A 25,178-nucleotide genomic window follows, 5' to 3' on the forward strand; every position below is an offset into this window, starting at 1 on the left:
GACTCAGTATATTGAATTCAGAAATTTTCCCTGACATTTACACTTGTGCCCACTTTTTTTTTTTTCATATTTTATTTGCAGATAGTGAGACAATTTTCTACTTACATAGCTCTGTTTTCCAAAAAAAAATACCCCAAAACAAATCAGCATGCTGTGGAGGAATGCACTCAAAATAGGGTTCTTTAAAATTCTGGGATCTTAATTCAGGTCTGCTGCTCTTTTTGGGGAAATCAGGGACAGTGAGGAAACTATCTTTCTGACTCAATTATACCACCTGTGAAATGGAGATAATACTCACATTGCACATATTTTTTAGCAATCCAAACATAGAAACTGTATTACACGTGATAAGCATTTTTAATTACTAGTGGTAACATTTAAAATAATGATACTATTTTCAGTAATGAAAAGCAGTAAAATTCGAGACATCTAATGAAAGTTAGAAACAATAATCTTCATATTATCTTAAAAAACTATAATTTCTACAATTATAGAACTTTTCCTACACCTTTTTTGCCATTTTTTCTGTACAATATTTACTGTAGATTTTGCAGTCTATATAAATATGAAAAAATGTAGAGAATTCTTATCCAGAAACAAGTTTCAGTGAATAAAATTATTTATATAATATTTCCTTAGACCGTAACTTGGTTATATAGTGAAACTGGGAAACAGTTTTCCCTCCAAAATGTAGACTCTGAATTCTTTCTGAATCCAGAGACAGCTGAACCACAGCAGAAGGCTCAGTTTGGAGAAGCTAAAATAGAAGCACTGGGACAAGAGAAAATATAAAAATCTCCCATTGTAATGATTCTTAGGTTGGGGGATAAACACAGTATTGAGCCTGAACAGAGGACAGTAATATAGCACAGTTTTTAAGAGGTTATGTATAAGTGGTAGAGGATGAAACTGATGGTTGAAGTCTAAATAATACTACGTATCTCACAACTTGTTGAAAAGCACTTTTTTTCATTGGGGGAGATTCACAGCTGCTGAATTTTCTGCAGTTAATAGAGTCCTTTGATTCACAGCAGTGCCCCTTGCACAAAAAATACTGGCCTTTGTGTATTACCAGAAACTAATTTTCTATTTGGCTGAAAAGGGAAAAATGGGGTTATTGCTTCTCCCTCCTACAGAGCTTTTCATTATGCCTGATGCACTCAACTTCTAAGCTCTTCTGAGAAAAAAAAAATAACTGAAGAGGCAAGAGGTAGAAAAATGAGCTTGTTAGCACATTAGAAGTGAAGTATCTTGGTGGGCCCTAGAAATTCCCAGTGGTGTGTTAACTTATCACTCTATGCATGCTGGCACTGATAGTCTCCCAATTGATCACTCTCTTTTCGCACCAAAGGTGCTGCCAGGAAGCAAAGGCTGAAGGCCCACAGGAGAGCAGGCTGCTATCAAAACAAGCTGTTTTTGAAAGTCTGCTTGAATGGGTAAAATGTTTCATGAAAAAGTAGGGTAGAGACACCTAGTTGCTTTTAAAATGCTCTACTTTCAGAGGTCTCTAAAGGAAAGCTTTTAGTTTATCCTATTATATCCAAAGCTTATACACAAATAAGGCAAAATGAAGGAAAGTTACTGCTTTGAACATGACAAGGACATTCTTTTTCTCTAATCTTGGTACAATCTCCTAACCAAATACAGATGCTGATTGACGATGATAATGATGTTTTTGTTACACAGTGAAGAGGATACGCTTACATCAGGTTCTACAAGTCTAATTCAAATGCACACTTAGTACATCAAGAGAAAAGTAATTCAGCTAGCTGGGTAAGTAAAAAGAAAAGAAAAAGTAATTCAGAAAGAAAAGAAAAGTAATTCAGCTAGTTTGCTCATCCTAATAATCCACAAAACCATCTGCATCTGTTAAAAACATAACCCACCTTAAAAACAACAAAAAAATCTGAGGCAAACTCCAAATCCAAAGCTTGCTCTACTCTGCACTAAGAAATTACAGACTCTCCTCAGAAGAATTCTGTTTCTGTATTACAGACTGCAGAGATGAGATACTTTTATCTTCTAGTAATTTATATTTTGAGAACATCCTAGTTATTTTGAAACTCCTATTCTATTTGCTTTTGTGGCTAAGATAATCTAGTTCTATACTGTACTTGAATGCAACTGTCAGCAAGGGTGACCATAAACCCATGGTAGCTAATTTCTACATTACTTCTAATAGGCTAGACATTTATTTCTTTAAAACACTGCTCTCTAGGAAAGACTTATTAGCACTTACAGATTGAGTGGCACATACAAACTCAATGGCTACTAATAATAGGGCGATGCAAGCTGTATTCTTACTCTGAGTGGATGTTGCCACTGGCATCAGCAATTAAGATGGAATGGGAAGGATGCACAGACAAACCAATGGAGGAAGACTGGCACTGAGAGTGACAAAACACTTAAACAACAGTATTGTGAGCTGTTTGCTTCTGAAGAAGGTGCTAGCTGGAACAAAACAGAATGAATAAAAATGTATGATATACATTAATTATGCCGGCATTCGCCCAAATGTGTCAGCTAAAAACTTGCAGATGCATAACTGCAAAAAATATAACAAAAAATCTAATTAATTCATTATACTTTTTCAGAAGAACCAGTTCTGAAAAATAGAATCAGTACCAAAAGAAAATTAGGAATCATATCTTTATAGGTCACTCAGGTTGTAACCACTTCAGCCAATATTTCATTTACATTAGGCTCCATTTTACTTATTCTCTAAATCTGTAATTATTCCTATTAATAATTATCTGAAAAGATCTATTATTTGAAAATACTGTACTTTCCATTATTAGACCTGTTGATTTGCACTAGGGAACAAGCACTGAAAAAGCCTGGCTGTCAGATCACCTACTTATGCCCAATCTTTCTGAAAAACATAATTTCATGTCTTCACCTAATAGCTCTCCATCACTGTTGATTGTATCACTTCCAAGCTTTAGATTCCTATGGCAAAATACACCTACATCTTGCAGACTCTTTATGAATAATCTAAGCTAAAACTTTTTCTAGCCATCTATCTGAACAAATTACCTAGGCTCTTACCTCACATCTCAGTTACGGCCATATCCTTTTCTCTGGCCTAAATAAATGCATTTTTAATCCTTTTATAATCTACTCAGAGCACTGCAGAATTCTGCCACTCCCGAGTGCAAATGCAGGCTACTAATTTGAACTTTATAGTCCATAACTATTCCATCCATTTTACCAAAACCAACTCACCTCCAGTCAGTTAATGCAGTCACTCACACTAATCTTGACCTTTTGGAAAGGCACTTTTGTACTTTCTTCTATGTGGCTTATGTGTAGCATCAGGACTCCACAAGTGTCCACAAACAATTCCCCCCAGACTCTCCCTTCGCTATGATTATTCATTTTTTACAATTTACTGTGTCGTTCTGACTACACATTTTCTTTGCATTCTTCTTCACACTTCTCAGTTTTACAGCTGACTAAAACACATTACAATAAATTTATCTAGTATTTTTTAGTTAAGGAGTGGGTGCATGATTACTGCTACAGTCATTGATGGAATACCAACCTTAAAATGACATTAACCTGAAGCTGGAAAAAAATGAAGAAAAAAATAGTTTAAACTTGGAATAAGATTTCCAAGAGTTTATTTAAGGATATAGCACTTCACAACTATCCAATTGCTCTACTACCAGAACAACTAAGTGTGAGATTCTCAAATGGGCTGGAGAAGAAATTCTACTGCCTGCTCCAAAAACCATTTGATAAATGTTTCCTGAGCATGGACTGGAAAGTCCCTATCCAGGGACTTTCCCCTCCCAAGAAAGTACCATAATGATTAGACTATAAAGATGAGCATGTATGTTTCCTGTGATTAAGAAGAAATCTTATTTTATGAAATAAAGAAAAATTTCAGCGGTGTCAAAGCAGGACACTTTGATGAAAGCTTTATTCATAAATCTTCCCTCCTCATACTTGTACATTTGTATAAATGTGCAGCATACCATGATATAACTGTATATTGGTATGTAGATGCTTTGGTTCCAGAGCTAGGAAAAAAAGACAGGGTTTTAATGATTGTCTTGAAATACCTCTTAGGAAAAAAGCTAGAACATGCATTTCCAAATAGCAAGGTGGATTTTTTTTCAGGTTAAATTACAAGCTCCTCTCAGAAATACATGTACAGCTGCATCCCTGGCAGTTCCAACTGTTAGCAAAATCATCTAAGAAGTCAATATATATTGATATGATTGTGAAGAGTGTGACTTCGTTTGCCAGGCATTTGGAAAATAATTTAAGACAAGCAGAAACTGAACTGCTGCTCCATCCTTACCTGGAAAATGAAAATCCTACTCCCAGAGATACTTTCTTGTAGGATAAACGGACATTTGCAAGACGTTTTATATTGCATATATACACAATTTACAAAAAAGAGATTGATAATATTTTAAGAAAAGCCATATGAGAAGAAACTGTCTTTATTATATTTTCCCCCTCAGCAAATTTAGAAGCACCAATCATTTTTTATAGGAAAAAACTCCAAATCCGTAGTATGGTCAACATACAAAAATACTCCTAGGATATTAGGGACCAAAGTAAAAAAAGAAACAGTGAAGCACAGTGGAGAGCAAATGTTGGTAGGAGATTTTAAGTTTTTTTGCCCTCTGGCCTGAAAAGGTGTGCAAACCCCACAGAATAAATTGCTGCAGTTTGAGATACTTAAAATCATGAAAAAATTGATTTTATTTGGCACATTTTTCCTAGTAAATTTCAATTCCTTACATCAAAGTGTGAAAGGAGAATGGCCTCCCCTATAAAGATAACAAGTACAGGTTAGGATCAAGGTTTTAAGCTGAAAGGAAAACTTAGTCCCAGCAGAATTTGACTTCTACGGGAAGACGAGACAAAACCCCCACACATCACAGAAATGGAATTTTTTTCTGGGAAATCTCACTCTAAAAGAAGAGACTGTGCAGTGGTTGTCACACCAGCTGAACTCATACTGAGTCACAGCAATTTGTAGTCTTTGTTGGCTCTTAGAGTTAAGGATGTAAGTTGGGCTGCTATTGATCCAGTGCTAGAAGCCCGGCAAGTAGCAGCATTTTGTATGTAGGTGGGTGATCAGTATCAACTGAGAGGAATAGTTAAAGTTCTCTTATATTCTGAAAAGTGACTTTGTAGAAGTGGTGTCATGGTGTTCCCTATTTATTGCATTTCAGTAATTTCCACATCTAGTTTGCACAGTATACAAATAAAGAGGGTTTTCTTTCTTCCAGCTGCATCTTCTGTTTACTCAAGTCACCTTGACATCTCAAAGTCAGTCTGGGTTCTTTTGTGTTTCTTAAATATTGTCAATATTGAAAATGGCAAATAAATATTTAGCTAGGTGCATCTGTTTACAGAGCTATGCTGTAAATTAAAGAAGCTTCTGCACATACAACTGGACTTAGCCACAACACAAATGATAAGGCAGAATTCAGTTCATTCTCCTCATATCTCATGCAAGTTACTTAGGTGAAAGAGAAGAAAAAATTACTATTCTTGATACTACTAAGCAGGTGAAAGAATTAAAAATTTTATAGTCTTTTAAGGTGATTTTTTCCTACTGAACCACTTTTTCAAGACAGCTTTTCTGCAATAAAATGTAACAATATATTTTCTTACTCATGAAAATAGAAAATAAGCCTCAGAGAAATGAAAAATGTATTTCAAAAGTAAACTAGTATGTTGCATTTGGTGAAAAAATTTTACAACTCCAGAAGTAGCTCTATAAATTATCCAAAATCAATAATTTTAATAAGTAATGTATATGTTACAATCTACTAATTAGTGTAGATATCTCACTAATAAAATGAGAATATATATGAAAAACAAGTAACAGACCAAGACTGTAGAATTTAAGCAAGCCTAAAATGCATTATCTAACATATTTAATGACATTCTTTTCCAACTCAAGCTGTAACTGCAAAAGGCTTTTTTAGGCAATTTCTTAGGTACGTTTCTTCATGAAGAAATTGAGGGAATATATAATAGATAAATTTACACAAACTAATTACTTCATTCCAAATATTGCAATTTGTTTCCAAAACATAGTTGCATCGTCCTTTGAATAAATACAACGAAAATTGCTTTTTAAGTTTTTATGCTACTGAAAAGTTAAATAAATCTGTGATAAATTACCTGTTATCAGGCATTTTTTGCCATTTGGAGGACATTTTTTATTTAAGATTACTTATCTTACAGTTAAAGGAGATAATTTATATTATATCTACTCCATGGTTACATGGTTAAAAGGTCTGCAAGATAAGTGTAGGCTAGATAAAGTTGCAGCCATTGAATGTTTCCAAGTAAATGGTATTGTTTTCTGCCTAGTTTACCAACACACTACATATTGAAAGGCATTGACTTTATCTGAATTTATGTAAGAATCTTAATTTTACAGTGTGGGTGGTTTCAAAATTGCTAAATTACTGCAAGAAATTCTAATTGATGCTTACATTTTCATTAAAAACTCAACACATTTAACATTCTGTAAAACTCTCCTTCTAGGAAAATCCTTGATGCATTGTTTGCTTTTATGCTGTTCCACAAAATCTTACAGCTCACTGAATTCATCAGTGGTTTATAACATCTTCTAGGAAGAAAAAGCTGTGATTCATCAGTGCAGACAAGGCTGGGCTTTAATCCATTTCTATAACCATATTGCCAAGTCTATATTGTTTACATTGCGTCTCAATTAAGAGACAGGCAGGACACCTGGTACTTCTTTATCTAAGTCCCACGGGCTGCCAGATGACTCAAAATCCATAACAGGTGCTAAGGCAGTGTGAGTGGAGCACCATTAACACAAGCTGGAATTGGATAAAATTTGGACTACGTTTAACCACTTAAAACACTCAATTATGAAATGAAAAATGTAACCACTCTGCACCAAGGTCCTTTACAGAAGGCTTATAAAGATATGTAGAATTAAAGTGCAAGTGAACTGAACTTAAAATAAATTTTAATTTCAGTATAGTGTTTAGAATATAAACTATATAAAAAGTAATTATGTAAAAAAGTTGGGGCTCTTTTAAAGATAATAACAGAAAAATTTACTTTACTGAATTAATTCTAGTTCTGTTCATCTGCTTAGGCAGCAAAAATGACAAAAATTATGCTCAGATTTCTTGGAATTTCAAAATTAAGGGAAAAAAAAATCTGAATTAAGACTACTTTCAAATTCTTCACCCGCATAACCCAGAAGTTTTTTTTTATTTTAAGGACTTTGGCAAACAGGAACATCTTATGGAAGGATTCAAAAACCAACAAAGGTTCAAGTGAAAACCTTTATAATGAAAATACTCATTTGCACCAAAAAATCCCACTGCAGATGTCTTTTCAGCACTTTTTCATCTAAGGTGACTGAACTACATATTAAGCTTAGACTCTGACAGAGCACACTGCATGAGAGAAAAAATTAGTATCAGAAATTTTACAGTGGACAATTACTTAAGAACTATCTGTATCTAAATGTGCAGAAATCCAATTAAGTTTCTATTTAATATTGTAATTATCAAGAACACAATATAGTGATTTTATTACCAGAGTAAGCAGCTACAAAGTACAGTAAACTGTCATTGAAGACAGTGTCAGAGTATCTATGATAAGCAGCACATTGGCTTAAACTAATGCACTATATGCCTCTAGGGAATAAAAGGCTCAGAGACTGGGTTTTAACATCAGAATCTATCCATTAATCTTGACTTAAATATAATCTATTCTGCAGTAAGAGGAAGAATGGGCATTCAATGAATTATCTGTTTGAAATACAGCAGGAGCATACTAATACAAACATATAGCAGAAAGTATCAGTTTCGGTGCCATTTATAGTATATTGATGGTTCTACAAACCCTGAACTGCATTTTAGCAGGAAGTTAAAAAGTCAGATCAAATGGCTACCAGGATGGGAAGGATGAATACCTCAGCACTATAACTTTGCTCGGGTGGTTAAAAGAATAATGACAGTATTTCAAAATACTACACTCGTGGATGTTTCAGTAAGAGACTATGAAAACAAAATAGTGAAGAAAAGAGTGCTGAAACCCATATGCAGGCAGAATTCCCACTCCAACTTACAGGGAGGATTTGTCTTACTAATGCATCCAAGATGGGAATCAATGAATCCATAAGGTACGTTGTGCTAATTGTTTTGAAGCCCATTACAGCTGCCACTGCTTTAGGCTCTCTCTGGAGTGACAGAGCGCTGCTCCTGCGGTCACCTGGCAGCTGTGGGCTTGCAGGAGGCAGCAGGGGAGGTGCAGGTCTGCCAGCCATGGCACTGAAGTTTAGTAAAGCTGTTGTACCAAATATACCAACAAAAGATGTTAAGGTTTGGGCTGAAGCGATGACTGTAACAAATGTGGAATACTATAGGCCAGAGGGGAACTGGAACCCCATAAACCAACTCCTGATGTTGGGAGAGGGAGTCATCCTCATTCTGACGTCCGGCATTACATCAGTTTTAGCTCAAGTAATTCAGGCTGATAGATGTAAAGAATACAGAAGCAAAACTAATTCTCTGCTGTCTGGTATTAGCATGAATGCTTAAGCTCACTGTTTTCATACATTCAAGTATTTAAATTTCTACTTTAAATACCTTTTCTGCATATATAGACATATTAATTGATGAGACAAACAACAAATGCATTTTCATGAAGAAATCACTCCAAACTGCAAAATTACATAAATAAAAATTATATTACTATGAAATACTGTCCAGTAAAAAGACTGCACATACAGGTATGTGTTAATTTTCCATTCCACACTACTAGTAACAAAGGCAACTTCTCTAATGAGAAATTCTGTCCTTAATTCCAATCTGTACTTTAATGAACTTTACAACTACCTTTAAAAATTTTATAGTTGATGAGAATGTTTTCTCTTTACCTTGGGTTGCTGCAGTACCAGTAGCAGATAATCTACTTATAAGCCTCTTTGGAGTAGTCAATTTTAAGAATGATTTTAAAAACTCAAAGTCAGGCTTCTATTTAAATGAAGAAAACTAATATGAATTTTCAGTTATTTCCCTTTTTTTTAATATTGTGAACAGCAATTAGCAAAGTAGCTAACTGCTCTCCTCCCCAATGCCGTCAAGCTGTTGAGAGCAGTCTGCAGCACTACAATGGTACTATTGTGAACACAGCCTGGGCTTCCTTCCCACAGAGAGTTAAGTGGGCAGTTCCTGCTGCCCATGATTGGTGTCCAGTGAAACAATACTTAAGAGCCAGGTTTTATCAGTTCCACGCCAAAGAAGTGAAGCCAGGGAACCCAAGCCTTCATATCATGCTGAACCATATGCCAACCCTGCTGGCCCCTAAGGTTTATCACTAGGAATCAGGATCCATCATGTCCCCTGTGAAATTTCACTTCACATACCTTCTGTGAAGTGCATGGCTTTGCTGAGAACTGACCTTTTTCCACAATTGGCATGAACAGATGGATGGTAACTATGGTTTAGCAAGCTGAAATTAAATGATTTTCTAATAGCATGCATTCTTCTGTGTTTGGGAGGAGAAGCATTCAGAAGGAGATAGATGTATTTGTGACCCATGGATTTATTCAGCTGCAGCTAATCAGCAATTAAACTATTTTCTCAATGTCTAGAAAGTATATTGAGATTAATTTGATTGGCCAGGCTATGATTAGGACTCATGTCCTTCGGATTGCCATATGGTAACTCCAATTACTGTAACACTAACTTTTAATCCTTGCTTTATGTTAGCTTATTCCATTTTTCTACTACGTGGCACATACAGAATAAACTATAATCTTTTTTGTTATAATTTTGACCCCGGTGAATATTTTTACACGAAGTGCCTTCCATCTCTAGCTAGATATTTCCACATACTGCCAGGTATATACAAGCCCTTTTTCAGTAACTGAAATACAGATCTGTAGGAGGATGAAGCCAACCAATGTGCTTGTTTCTATTAATCTTTTTTTTTTTTTTTTTGGTACCTAAGATCTTCTAATCCCTCTGCTGGCACTGGAAAGCATGCCCCAACTGTTTTTATTACCATATGCAGAACGATGCAGAAACCGTTTGCCAATATCTTATTCAACTCACCCCAAAACATCACTCTATCTCAAAACCATTATGGTTTTGCCAGTTTTCGTTGTTATAAAGAATCTCCCACATTTCCTACCAATTTAAATATCAGAATCAACCATATGGAAGGCCACATACTTATTTTTATATATACATGGTTTTTAGTGTTTTAAAATACAAACCTTGCAACTTGTTTGCACATTCCTTATCTGTTATGAGGGTGAATTTATGAAAAGAAAAGGACAAAACCAATACACAATGCTGGTTTTTGTAACGCAAAACCAGGGCTTAAATAGTTTAAAATTATTTCTTTACATCTCTGGAATGTCAGGAAAAATAGTTTAATCTTCTAGGCTTTTATTCACAGACTTCTAACAGCTATCAAAGAAATCTATATGAATTTTAACACCTTAAGGGGGCAAGAGTCTTAACATTTTAACAAAGGGCTTTTGTTACCCAAAATGTTTAATTAATTAATAAGGTTAAGTAGGTATTAACAAAAAACCTGTCACTCTGTGTTACACACATGGCAATCAACTCTGCGTAACATTGGATTAGTTTATCTTTTTCATTCCAGTTTAAGGACTTGTAGCCTTCTCCCTGCAAAATTTATTTTTTTAAAAAGGTATTTATAGACTTTAAAAACACATTTTATAATGAAAGAGTGATTCCACTACTAACTTTCAGCTAACAACATGCAAAAATTTCCTGCCTTAAAAATGTGTTGTAACATATTTTCATATGTGACAAGAAAAATTCCCTTCCCACAAGGAATCTGTACTGACATATCCAGACTCAGAAGCTCTAAAGGGTGATAAAGAGGCTGATAAAGCAGGTCACTGCTTTTCAGGATAGCTCACTGCCCTCCTTCTATCCTAAAACAGGATGCCTGCCCATATTTTGCTGAGAAATCAGTAGAACAAATATTTCTCCTTCAGATGGGTAAATTATATTTATGAAAGAATGTAGAGGTAAAAGAATCTAGAATATATTTTTCCAAATAGTACAAAAAGATTTGAGTCTCTTCCATAAGTGTCTACAACATCAACAGAGCACTCAGGTCTTTATAAGCTTAATTAACAGCAGAAAACAACATTGCTACAGTCAATCAGTTTTGCTAACTTGATATTTTGTGTCTTTACCACTTTCAAGAGAGTCTCAAGCACTTTATTAGGGAAGAGTAGCTAATAAATAGTAGCAAAAAAATGTACTGCTGACTGAAATATGTTGTAGATATCTTGTGATAACAACAGCACTATTAAACCCCTGTACTAAAAACTTCAACATGTGCTTCACACCAGGCAGTTTCACTTTAATGCCAGCAAAGGTCATGGAGCAGATCCCTCTGGGAACTATACTTAGACACACTGGTAAATAAGGTGATGATTTGAGACAGCCAGTGTGGCTGTCCTAAGGACAAATCATGCACAAATTTGGTGGCCTTCTATAACAGTGTTACAGCACTGGTACATGACCCAAGAGCAACTCATGTCATCTACCTGGATCTGTGCAAAGCATCTGACACTGATATCCTTGTTCCTAAATTTGAGAGACATGGATTTGATGGATGGACCACTTGGGGGATCAGGAATTGTCTGGATGATCACACCCAAGGAGTTGTGATCAACAATACAATGTCACATTTCAACTTACTCCTCACATTAAAAATACATGAGAACCAAGTGAAATTTCATGAAATTATGTTCATTACATGAAAATGTAGCAAACACAGCAGCTTGGTACACACATCTGCAAGTATTTCAGCCAGCAGTTATCTGAAGTGTCTTTATGACAAACACTAAGGCAAGAGTTTAAAAGCCTATCACAAATGTTGGCTCAATCAGTTGTCTCTAGAGGCTAAAATCAAAGGCATTTAAAGTGATGCTTTGGAATTATTCATTGCAAAACAATCCTATTCTTTCAACAGGTAACTAATAAATGATGGCTGAGAACAGGCTTGCACTACCTCTGAGATCCAATTGTTACTCAGGACACTGCCTACTTTTGCTCCCTGGTGCTGCATTTTAACTCTAATTGCACGATCAAACCAATAAATTGGACTCAGGGGACAAAAAACCCTACAAAAGTACCTATCCTGACAAAACCAGAGGTTTCAAGAAAATGCACTTCAAACAGAACTGAGGCAAGATGAGACAAGCAAAGGAGAGGTATCAAGGCTTGAAAGATAGTCATTAATACTGACAGATTACTGTAATTCTGGCTGTCAAGGTGATCGATTTAAGCAGCACATGCCAATCAATACTCTTCTCATTTACTGAGCAGCATGAGATATATAGTTAGGCAAGACGTCCCTGAGACAGGATTTCAAACCATACTTAACGAACATAAATAGCACAATTTATGCTTTGGAATCTTAGCTCTTTTTTCATTTAGCCTTTTTTTTTTTTTTTTTTTTTTTTTAATTGGGCAAACTTCAACATGATGTTATTCATACAGAAGTTATTTTAGATTATTTTATTACACTGCACTGGCATTGTGCCAATTCCTTTACATAAGACATTTCAAACTGTACTAATTTTCTGTATAACATATTAAAACATTAATCTGGAACATGAACATTCTTAAATGCAGCAGTTATTTAAGTACTGTGCATTTTGGTTTTTTGGCATTAGTGGTTTGTCATTCTGAGTGCTTTAGCCATTCATGGCCATACAAGTAATCTAGTATTACATCTTTCTGGTATTTTCCCAGTAATTTTCCTTACAACAGCCTCTTTTTGTTCAAAAATACTTGTGAAATCACAGGAAAATACATTAATTTGATGTATTACTTTGGAGGAAAAGTAGAGTAAAGGTAAAGATACAGCTATTACAGTCAGTGCATACCTACCAGGAGACACACACACACAAAACTCTATAGCGATATATAGAGATATAAGACTTTCGTCTTATATTTAGGTTCTTATAATGTGTAGAGAAACTGTTACATGATTCCTTAAAACCAAAATACCTGAACAGTCCATGATATACTTCTACACATCTTGGAAATCTTCAGTTTTTCATGTTACATCATTGTATGCAGGCATTCAATCAATCAATCAATCAATCAATCAATCAATCAATCAATCACATTTATAATTATTAAAATATCAAATAAGTTGTCAGCAGAACTAGGATCTGTGAGAACACCCAGAGCAATTCAAAGTACAGGAAAGTCCAAACATCATATTCTGTACCTTATGAGTCTTGCTTGAACTAGGAAAACAATTTTCACTGCTAAAGAGTAAAGTAGATTTCATAAATAACTGTATTTTCTTCTGGAAAAAAACAGCAGGAGTCATATGATGAACTCTTCCATGTCTCTTATTTGAAATCATATCAGATTAGGCTACAACAGTAGTCATCAGGGATGGAGTAAATATCCACTGAAATTCTGAAATTTGTAATTATTTGTATAAAATATATATAGTAATTTTAAAAAAAGAGTACCAAGCATTATTTTTAATGTTGGTATCTTCTCACCTGTGATGATAGGAAAGAAAAAAAGAGTAACAGGTATGTTAAAATCTTATTAACTGTCCTGTATCAAAAATGTATTGCCAGAAATACAGCAAACTTTCCAGACTCTTGGCATATGGCAGATGAAAAATATTCTAAACCAGAAAATATTAGAAGGAATCATAATTTCATAATTTCATGTATTATTCCTTTCACTACACCAAAACTATGAGAGCAAGCAACCCTTACACCTCTCCCATTTGATACACAGTTGTCATTGATGCAGTACCACTCTATTCCCTTTTTTCCTTGGAGATGCTCATGCAGCTTTAAGATAGAAAACTTCCTGGAGGAAGGGAAACTGGCACTGCCAAAATCAGTGCTGTCTAGTTTTAACTTTTAAGTTTCTGTGCAAGTGGGAAATCTTCAATATCTTTTAAAGTTACAGTTTGAAAATTCAAATACAACAAATATTCTGAAATTAAGTGAAACAAATGTAGCCAGAAGTCTGAAGAATACCCTTTGCTCACTGTATGTCCTTAATAAAAACCCTTTCTTCACTTTTCCAGGGCCTGCAATTCTATCTTGAGGCAGGAGATGGGCAAGCAGGAACAACAAACAACACTACCAGTTCTACTAAAACCCTTTCTTGGGGCAGTTAAATATCACCTCAAGAAAAAAAGCTTTTTCTGAGTAATCAGCTCCTAATACAGGGCAAACTTTTAACAAACCACTCATAAACATTACTTTGTTCATAAGTAAGTTACTGTCTTGTCAGACACCATATGGGGTTAATATCTTCCCTTTCTCTAGAAGACAACTGTCAAAAGATTAGCAACAATACTTCAAGTACCAACTGACTGGTCCTACAATATCAAGAAAGTTAGGAGGATGAAAAATTTTCAGGTGTGATAATAAAGATTAATTTATCCACTCATTCAGATTAAGATTTACTCTATAATATTTTTTTAGATGGAATAATTAAAACAGCACTATTTTTTGCTATTTAAATGAATTGGTTTCATGTGACCAAAAAAAATCTCCAAAAAGAAATGCCAGTTCTTGGTACTAGGTCAAAGACTTTGCATATGACTAGAAAAAAGTAAAAATTATGCTATGATGATTAAGGATAAAACAGTCATGCATATTCCAGGTATTCTAAAATATCTATAAATTTCAGATTTAAATGACGTTAAGGAGGATTTCTTACTGTGTGTTTAGCTTCTTACTGTGTGTCTTAGGTAGCATCTATTACAGGGGAATACTATGTAAGACACAGAGTGTCTGAATAGCATTATCTGAAGTTTGGAATAATTGTCAACACTTCAGAATTTGTGTACAATAAAAAAAGTGACAGTAATTTTTTTTTCACAATTGCAATTTCACTCTCACAAGGCTTCTAGTATCTGCCCTGCTTTGTTGCAATAATTGCAAAAAGTTGGATCATGAAGGTGTCTACTATGCCAAGGTGCACCTCGTGGCATCTGCTGTTTATTCAGGAAGTTCGAATAAAATTTTATATGAAGCCACAATTTCTATTGTTCCAAATACTTAGCATTGATTCATTTCCCACACATGGTTGATTCTGAAGTCAGAATGTGACAAAGTGCTTGGTCTGAGACATGAGCCATGAATAAAACTCTTCATATCAAGAATTTCAATGCAATTCTCTAAATAAAGTGTATTTAACAATCCCTAAATATTATCCTTCTTATTCTACATCATAGTGAAAATGATTGTTCTCAACATTTAGTCCCATTATTACACCTTCATTTATGAGTTTTACAAGTTTTCCCAGCATTTGTGCAGCTTGAGCATACTCAGGAGATAAGCATTTGCTCTTCTTAAGAGAAAGGCAAATGCAATGAGGAGAAGACACACATCAGCTATGAGACAGAGCAGGGGGGACTGCTGCTTCATTAGCTAGACACCAGGAGTATTTTGTGTTTGTCACCTGCTTCTACATGCATGTATGCCACCTGTTCCTGAGGGGGTACAGATACAAGAGAGCCAGGCTACCAAAAATTATTGGGGGACCAGAGAATCCTTGGAGGAGAAACTGAAGCAAATTCCACACACCACTGCAAAAACTCCACCCAAAACAGCAATATTCTCTTCACACAGCTGCAGCAAGGAGTGTGTCAAGAATCAAAAAAAGCAGGATACCTGCCATGCATGACTAATGTTTGCTGATAAATTTAGTAAATTTTTAATCTTAGAACGTGACAATATGGAAACATATAGTATTCTGAGCAAAGAAAGAAGTACAGCAGATAAAACCTTTACAAATCATTAAGCAAATCAAATCTTTGAAGCGTTCTGCTATCTAAGTATCCTATCAGAAATGTCAAAATAACATCAGAAAGAGGAAGGTGATTGACAGAATATGTCAGCCTCAGAAAGCTACTTCAGACCATACAGCACACACTCAGAGTTGGAGAAGACTCTAAGAGGGAGATGACCAGAATTTCTGGTATCCATGCAACCATTATTACAGCATTCACATACTACCATTGGCACACTGTGATTAACAGACCAGCGCATTAAGGAAAAAGTTGCAATCAGGTTATGTGAAGAGGACTGAATATCCCTGCTGATTGCAAATGACAGCTGATTTTTTCAGTCAGGTCTGCACTTAGAAAATGCACTGTCTCAGAGGGTAGATAAACTCTCCTTGGAAGTAGGAGGGCCAAACTCAGTGCCAATTTTTTCCGATCCCATACACAAGCAAATCAACACAGTTTAATTAAGAGTTTACAGTGACCCACCACCACAAGATCTACAATGTGATATTATAAATATTCTTCAAAAATGGATAAGCACAGGCCTACATATATATCATTAACTCCCGACTAAGTCCAAAAGTGCTCACCAAGTATTACACAGTACCAGAAAACAAAGCACACACCTGCAGGCAGAGAGACATCCGTACACTCATGCTGGCTTTGAAATTCACTATTTCTGCTGGTCTACTACTGTAAAAAGAAGGGCTAATACAGAAATGTAGTGCCTGACATCTGTTTTCTTTGACAAGTCTCAAGTACTCTTATGCCCTTGACATCCACATTCAACTGGGTATTTATTAACTGTTGGGGTAAGTTTGAATAATGAAGGGATCTTCAATCTGAAGCCATGGGAGAACCCTCTGTAAGTTAAGCAGGAGCTCCTACCCACGATTCTCCAGTTCTGTTATTCAAATTGTTGCCAGAAAGGTCCACATTCTCTGTATTGCCATGGGTAGTTTTTGCTGCACTGATTGTAATATTCCAAATCACCCTTTCCTGTTGGATCCTCTGCTTAGACCCCACCTTAACCCCGCCCCTTTCAGAAATGTATAAATATCCCTGCAGACCGTGGATGCTGGCTTTTTCTAGTTCCTGCCTTGTATGGTGCATGCTGTTTAGTTTGTTGTTTTACCATTACATTAAAGTTACTTTTCCGAGCAACTAGATCAAGCGGTCTCTCTTGTCAAAGTCGCTGGGTGTCACAGACATGTTTCATGAAAAATCCTTTCCTTTTTCTCCTGAGAAGCTGAGAGGCCTCAGGAACAAAATGTAAACAATTCTTATCTGCTGCAGTGGAATGCACCAGGTGGATCTGTGATTGGTCCCATGTGGTTGTTTCTAATTAATGGCCAATCACAGTCCAGCTGTCTTGGACTGTCTTGGTCAGTCACAGGATTTTGTTATCATTCCTTTCTTTTTCTGTTCAAGCATTCTGATGAAATCCTTTCTTCTATTCTTTTGGTATAGTTTTTATATAATACATATCATAAAATAATAAATCAAGCCTTCTTAAACATGGAGTCAACATTCTTGTCTCTTCCCTCATCCTGGGACCCCTGTGAACACCACTGCAGCTGGGGCCAGTTCTCGGAGAAGCCACAGGCCGACTGACCGGGCTAGGACCAGGGTGCTTCAATTAATCATCATCCACATTCCTAAAAAACTAACTGCTCAGTATATTAGAGATTCATAAGTAAGTAAATGAAGATCAGTTTCAAGAACATCACTTCAGGATTCTCTTTCACTGACACTGTTATGGTCCTGGACTTGTGCAAATCCTTGATCATCAGATTCACTTTTCCATTTCGTGTACTTTCCAAAAAAAAGCACTTTTGTTCCCTTTTTCCTCCCTCTTCAAATGTATTGTTTTCACCACTCTGAGCCCTCTTTTTCTTTGCTCCAGCAATATTCCAACACAAGGAAAGGCCACCTTGATTAGTGAATCCTCTCTGTCTTTCACAAAAGATATTAATTCCAGTAGTGTCTCCAGAAAAGCTATTTAACCACAGACCATAAAATACACCTGTTCCCAAAACCCTTTAGTCCACTACAAACTCAAAAGCCAGAAGTGAACTGCTGAAGCCACAGCTAAAACATCCCAGAAGAAAAAAAGCAGGAGACAATAAAGACAGTCCTTGACGTCTTCAACTCCCTGCTATCACAGGAACGTAATTAGATTCAACTTTCAAATGTTCTTAGATAACAGACCATGTCCATGTTACAGGAAACATCCACCACTCTTAGCCATTCTTGTATGAAGAAAATTCCTTCTTGACCTCAAGTCTGGCCATGGGTTGAACACCAAGAGCATGTCCATTGATTTTTAATCAAGAGGTTTTTATACCACTGAGACTTAAGCCGGACTTTGAAGTTTAGCATTTTTTTGCTGTTCTCTACTGACACAACTGACTCCATCAGAGCCTAATTCAAGCCAGGAAAGTTTGTACAGTTTTTTTTTCTAATTTCACACCACTCAAACAGGTTTAAAAAAACTTCCCACAACCCCATTTTAGTTTTTAAGTTACATTATACTGAACAATAAAAATAAGATATTCCAAGCCAGAAGGAAAAAGAATTCCACTGATGACTTAACAAAGCTACCCTTTAATATCAGTGTCCAGTCAACTGGTACCTCATAAGCTTCCCAAGTGATGACATGAAACCCACCAGCCAATGCTATCTAAAATCAAATACATGTAATGCTTTCCACTTACCAAGCTAACCTTACCAGGGGACATATAATCAGCATTTTAATGGAGGCCACATTTTGTCATAAATGACAGGCTGTGTTTTGATGCATATTAAAAAGTACAATTTGGAGAACTGAATTAAAAATACATTGCACAACTCCATGGAACTGGCCAATTCCTAGACATTGAGCTGGCAAGCTATGTCCAAGGAATTTAATAGACCTTTCATATTCTAAGATGTTTAAACATACAAGACTGTGGGGGGTTTTGGTACTGGAAGTTTACTATCTCCAAGTAAATTGTTTTCCAATTGCTCATCGCTGTACATCAATATAATGCTTTAAACCATCACTTTTGATGGCTGATGATGATAATGATAATACATTTTGAATTCTTTGACTAAGCTACTTGAGTAATGACAGAAAGATCGGACCTTTCCAAACATGAAAACACAATGAATCAACATGTGTCATCTACAGAAATGGCACAAACATCACTTAATGTGATCACATTAAACACATCCATCATTCATCTGTAAATCCATTTCATCGTATCTAATCCAAAACTCTGCAAGTATTGACACTCAGCCACAGAAAAAATAGTATTTTAGTAACAACCTATCACATGACAAGAACTAGTAGTTACAGCTTCGTTAGAAGTCTTTTGGATCAAAATTAAAACTTATCTTTTAGTTTATGGAATTCAGAAATTTCTTGATGATTTAACTAACAGGTTGATTTTAACTTGTTGATTTAACTAACAGAACTCAATCTAAAGTGAGGAAAAGGCATATAAGTGACTGACTTACCTTATGTTTTTTAACTTATGGTTGATAAATCTATTCTTCCAAGAGCACTTCCTCCAAAACATACAATGTCAGTTCCAACCACAAAACCAGAAAAGAGACAGCCTTTTCTGACACATTTCCAAATATACTAACATGATTTTGACATCAACTTTGTGTTCTGAGCTGAATAACAAAATCTGTATGATAGAAGTTTCATAAACCTCTCAGATTGAAGGAAAGCAGCATTCTTTGAACTAGAAATTAAAACTAAGTCACACTAATACTGGATAAATACTTAATATCTTCAGGGAAGAAAGATTATTAACATAATGATATTGCTATTTTAGAAAGACTATTTGCAAAATGGTCATTAAAATAATTTTGTTAACAAAAAACAACAAGTCCATGCTTCGAAACACTAGAAACAGGCAATTTTCAACACTTAATCTATTATTTATTTAATTTTAAAAAGCTGGTCTTCATCTGAATGCTCTTCTATGGGTTTCAGTTCCCTAAAGCAAACATCACTATTAAAAAAAAAAAATGTTCCCTATATTAATCTGGAAAAAAGAAAAGGCCCCATGAATATCACATCTGTAGAACTGCAAGGGAATGTATATGCCTTGGAAACCATTTGAGTGAAAGGATACAAGTTTTGGTATAATGGGATTAATGATTTCAATGCACGGCTTGCATTTATAGCTGTTGCACGAACCATAATAGGCAGAATTTTTCCATTCACAATAGCACCATCAAAGAGTGGACCAAAAAATGGAACCTGAATAAAAAATTAAGAAGTTCAACATAAAGCAAGACAAGATTGTAGCTATAACAATTAGCAATCAACATTAACAATAGAGCACTCAAATATATGTCTTTTTCCCTCCTCATTGCTAGATAATCAAACCAGTTATTGTGTTGCAAGTCAGACCTTTTCTCTTGTGGAAATATACAGCCATATAACTGCTTGATATCCTTGGCAACAGATAACACAGCATTTGAAAAAAATTAAGTAACTATCTGAATGTCTCATCAAAGATCATTTCCAACATTTGCTGCAAAAATCCTAGGAACAGTCATGCATATAATGTTTATGAGGTTGATAGGCTAGATGATAATATTATAAATGGTAAGAAGCAAAAGAAACAACTGTTCAAATTCTAAAATATTTTTTATCATGACTCTAGTTATTAACATGTCTATAAGGACCAACCCAGGGTGAAAGTGTCATACAGTTACTGGTGTATTGACCCTCACCTTCTATTTTTTTTCCCTTCTGTTCTTCTTCCTTTCTTTATAAACTGAACAAAAGCACTGTAAACCCTTTACAGAAGAAATCTGTGGTGCAAGTTTCGTCTCTTTGGAGCCTAATTGTAAAACCTTATTTGTGAGATCAGTGGAAAACCTTAATATTTAGAATAGCTAACCCCCAAAAGGTGTACAGAACAGATAGATCTCATGTTTTGGCATTACATATGTCTCTAATCCATAATCATTTTGCAATTAAAACAAACCAAACCAAACCAAACATTCAGTAGTAAGTATCTTCATTTCTTACAAGTGAATAAAGTTCTGAAGCTGCTGACATAAAGCACGAGAAAAGCAGCAAAATTTGTGCATCAGCTCAGCAAAGGGAGCAGAGTGTACACTAAATATTCTTCCTGCTAAAAGGAAACAAATGCTGCAAAAGAATTTTAGATCCCTGTGTTATCTTTGCCATTAGTAATTTACTGTAGTTTTGAGAAACTGAAATCTGATAGAAGGCACTTTTTTCACATACAAGTATTTCTTTTTGGACTCATAACAATCCCTGTTTTCAGCAGTATCCTTTTCCTTCTTAACCTGCATGATCCCAATATTACAACTATTTGTATTTAAAATAGTAAAAGAAAGAATATACTTATTAGTTAACAATATAAGTAATCCAACAGTAACAAGACTGATTATTATTTCATGCCTATCAGTAGATAGAGGAAATCCTCGTGAGGTAATCCTATTTCTGCCATAGCTTATTTATTAATATGAGTGCTTGTAATAATAATTTTCATAAAGTAGAGAAATTCATGGCAAGTGACATCACACACAGAAGTTGGGTAGTACAAATACTCATATCTACTTTTACTCAGTCAGTTTAGTGTTCACAACCCTAAACCACTGCTTTAAGAACAGGGCCGGCACTGACATTTGAAGAACAGTCATTAGAAAGAATGTGTGTCCTTATGCCTAAGGGCTGAGTGGCCTTGCTTTACTGAATTAATCTCCAAATTCTTGTGCGGAGATAAGAAGAAAGTAAAAAATAGTTTTGAGAGGAAAAAAGGGGAATATGACATGGATGAAGGAAGTTGGAACCAGCCATTATTCAGCTACCTCGGTTATGTATATATTATATATATTTACTATAATATTTTAATTACTACACAGAATATTCTAGTTTTGTTTCCAAATTATGTTGCTAGCAGATAAGCTTTACAGCATCAGGCCTTTGCAATTTCAAAATTACTTATTTTACCATGCACTGTACTCACTGAGCTCTCCCTTTTCTCTCCTACCACCACTGCAACTGTCCATGGTTAAGACATCACCTTGTTGGATCAATCTATTATACCAAAACCTCAGATTCTAAACAAAACTCAGTTCATGTTGAACACGTGAAGGAAACACAAAAGAAAACAAACCCTTACCTCAGGCTTTTTCATGATCTGGATACTGAACATATGGTTTTTCATGGGATAGATAACTATAAGAACATCACCAAATTCTGTTGGAATTATTCCTCTTCTATAATCTCGAGTATGTTCTGACCAGACAATGTGTACTTCATCATTTCCTAAATGTCTTAGCTGAAAAATAAGGGATAAAATGTCATCAGTTTAACATTCTTAATTAATATTCTATAGCCATACAGCTATATTAAATGTACATATTTAAAAAGACAAACCCACTAAAAAAAAGTAAAGCAAAATTAGTAAAATAACCAAATTACACAACAGTTATTTTACAATTTCAGTGTATTAGTTGACAGGACTGGTTTGTGCTATAAATTTCTATACACTGGTGTTAATTTCTATTTAAATTAACATATATATGAATATCTGTTACCTACTGGACGCTAAAATTTTGTTGATATTTTCTCAAGAATGCAGAGCAGTTCAACCTGATTTACTAAAATGTGTTCAAGATTGCCATCACTGATCGGGAGAAAATGACTAAATTCTGTATGAACTTCTACAGTATATGAATGGAGATGTGTTTAAAAGTTACATATCTAAGAAGTTAACCCCATCATTCTAGCCAAATTCCAAACTGCCTACTACAACCAAAAAGCTTTTAAAGGAGAATAGCTACTGCAATCTTCAGAGCTCCCAGAATAACTAAGATAAATGCTCATTTTCCATGAAACCAGGCCACCTTTGTAAAAATAACACCCTGCTCCCCTACAAACTATGAAATGGTTCTTGACCTGGCTCAGAATGTCTGAATGGGTTCCTCAAAATCCATGCTGTATCCTCAGATGTAATCATATAACCAGATTAAGGAATTCCTTGAACACTCTGGAATTATCTGATTGAAGAACCAAAACACTCCTTCTGATAAACATTATCTTCTGGTACCAAATGTTCACATCATGTAGAGAGGCTTTATGTATACTGATCAAATACATTCAGATTATTAAATGTGAGACTCTTTCCAGTAAGAGTTATTTCTGAAAATTCAAACTGGAATATCTTTTTTATCTCCTAGTGCATCACCAGTTATTGACAATTCTCTTCACCCCCATTCTCAGCTTGTTTCCACAGCTTTAGGTAGGTGGAACTTGTCAAACAATCACCTTGATGTTATTCAAAGGACTGCACTGTTTAACACATAACATCCAAATACCACTCTGACCATGTACCAGAAGCTATTCTGTATAAAAAAGCAACAATTTGCCATAGCACTAAATAAAAGCAAAACACATGAAGTCTTCAGAGAAATTTAATTGTAATTATTCACTTCTTAATTTTATAAAACCTCCTGGAATGTTACTTTTGTCTTATCAGTTTTCAGTAGCAGACTCAAAAAAAAAAAAAAAAAAAAAGGCAAAAAAAAGGTCAAAAAAAAAAGACAAAAAGCTGTCTCTGCTCTTCTCTGTTAGCTTTAAATGGTTTCAGACTGAAGAACAGGGTAGTATTTCTATAACGAAAAAGGATTTTCTTCAGTGTTGGATTGGGTGAAGGACAGGTGGCTTCAATACCCTATCTCTTCTTTCATGCTCAACAAGTAATTTGTTTTGTCTGGACCAGACTGTGCATGCACCTACTCTAAAATGGCTGTGGTGCCTTTGATGCCAGCTGTTCTTGCCTTTTGGGTAGATGGCTGAATTATTTTGAACAACACTTACTTAGGCATACTCCTGCACCAACACTTAAACCCAACCCAGCAAAAGATTTGGTTATATCAACATTCACTACAGTGAGCTTTATTTTGCTAGGTCAGAATAAAGCCAGACAGCAACATGAATGGCTGATGTGCAACAAACAGCAGCTGAAGGACCCCTGGTTAGCACTTTACTATGACAAACATCATAAAAGACAATTAATTGCAAAATTGACCCTCTCCTACCTTAAAATCATAGAATAATTTAGGCTGGAAAACCTCTGAGATTATCAAGATCATCTGTTAACCTAACACTGCCAAGTCTATCACTAAACCATGTCACTAAGCACCACATCTATACATCTTTTAAGTACCTTTAGGGATGACAACTCCACCACTTCCCTGGGTAACCTGTTCCAATGCTTGACAACTCTTTCTGTTAAGAGGTTTTTCCTAATATCCAGCCTAAACTGCCCCTAGTGTAACTTGAGGCCACTTCCTGGTCCTGTCTCTTGTTTCTTGGAGAGCAGACTCACCTCCACATCATTACAATGTCCTTTCATCTAGTTGTAGAAAGCAATAAAGTCAATAAGAGCAGTAAGAGAGTGACAAGAAGCACACTTAGTTGTTTTTATTTCCTGGCTCCAGCTTGGAGGACTTGACAAGATAAACTCCAAAATACACAACAAAGAACCCTCCAACACCCCCAGATCACCAGGAAAGCAACTTCTCCTTCTTACCTTTTAGTTTTGCAGCAAAATATTAATTAAAGAAACCTTGCACTGTGGTACCAGAACAGCCCCATCCATTGATTTTCACCAGGACAGAGTTCTATCTTTGAAGTTTACATAAGGTTCAGCTTCATTTCAGTCTCTTCTAGCATTGCTGTCTAATAAATCATTATCCTTGGCCTCCTCTTCTTTGGTCACAGTTAACCAACTTCTCTCTTCAGGCATAAGATAATTTTTTTAATGGATCACAAACATGATCCGAGGGGGGAAAATATATGCCAGGTTTTTGTTTTAAATTCAGCTCATTTCATTGTACTGGTTCCATAGCCCAAGAAAACAACTTGTTGGCACCTTTTTTTGAAGCGTGACAGAAGTGGAAAGCAGGGTTGTCACATCTTAAACTGGCTATATCACCAGAGAAGTCAGTGAGGAATTGCACCTCAGATTAAAAAAAAATTCCCATTTTGCTTCCCTAGTGAAGTGACAGTCAAACTAGCTGTTGAAATATGACAATGATAAGGTATCAGGGGCTGCCAGGCTTGCACTTGGAAGGAAGTGAAAACCTCAGGGAGAATGAGGCTGCCCAGCCAAAGAGAAAGCATGAGGAAAATCAGTTTGGACATGAAGTGTTGTGGAATGTAAAAAACCCACATGATCTTAGATTGAGGGATGGCCATCTGGAGCACTGACTGAACTCATTGAATCAACTGCCAAAAAGCAGAACTGGGGCCCATACACCATCACTGCACTGCGCCATTCATAATTCAGCAAGACCAAACTGTTTACTAAAAGAATTTTCTCTCC

The 25,178-nt window shown here is 35.5% G+C and overlaps 1 protein-coding gene across 8 annotated transcripts in view; it reads right to left on the reverse strand.

Moving 5' to 3' along the window:
- Positions 1-25,178, reverse strand: part of RALGAPA1 (Ral GTPase activating protein catalytic subunit alpha 1) — a 132,502-nt gene that overhangs the window by 14,072 nt on the left and 93,252 nt on the right. For all 8 annotated transcript variants that reach the window (XM_050975868.1, XM_050975865.1, XM_050975863.1 and 5 more), the window contains 2 exons: positions 21,969-22,127; positions 19,938-20,065 (listed from right to left, as the gene is read on the reverse strand). In XM_050975868.1, coding sequence (XP_050831825.1) covers positions 19,938-20,065; positions 21,969-22,127 — 287 coding nt within the window. The remainder of the gene's footprint in view (positions 1-19,937; positions 20,066-21,968; positions 22,128-25,178) is intronic.

This window comes from Serinus canaria, chromosome 5 (genome assembly GCF_022539315.1).
Source record: "Serinus canaria isolate serCan28SL12 chromosome 5, serCan2020, whole genome shotgun sequence".
NCBI lineage: Eukaryota > Metazoa > Chordata > Aves > Passeriformes > Fringillidae > Serinus > Serinus canaria.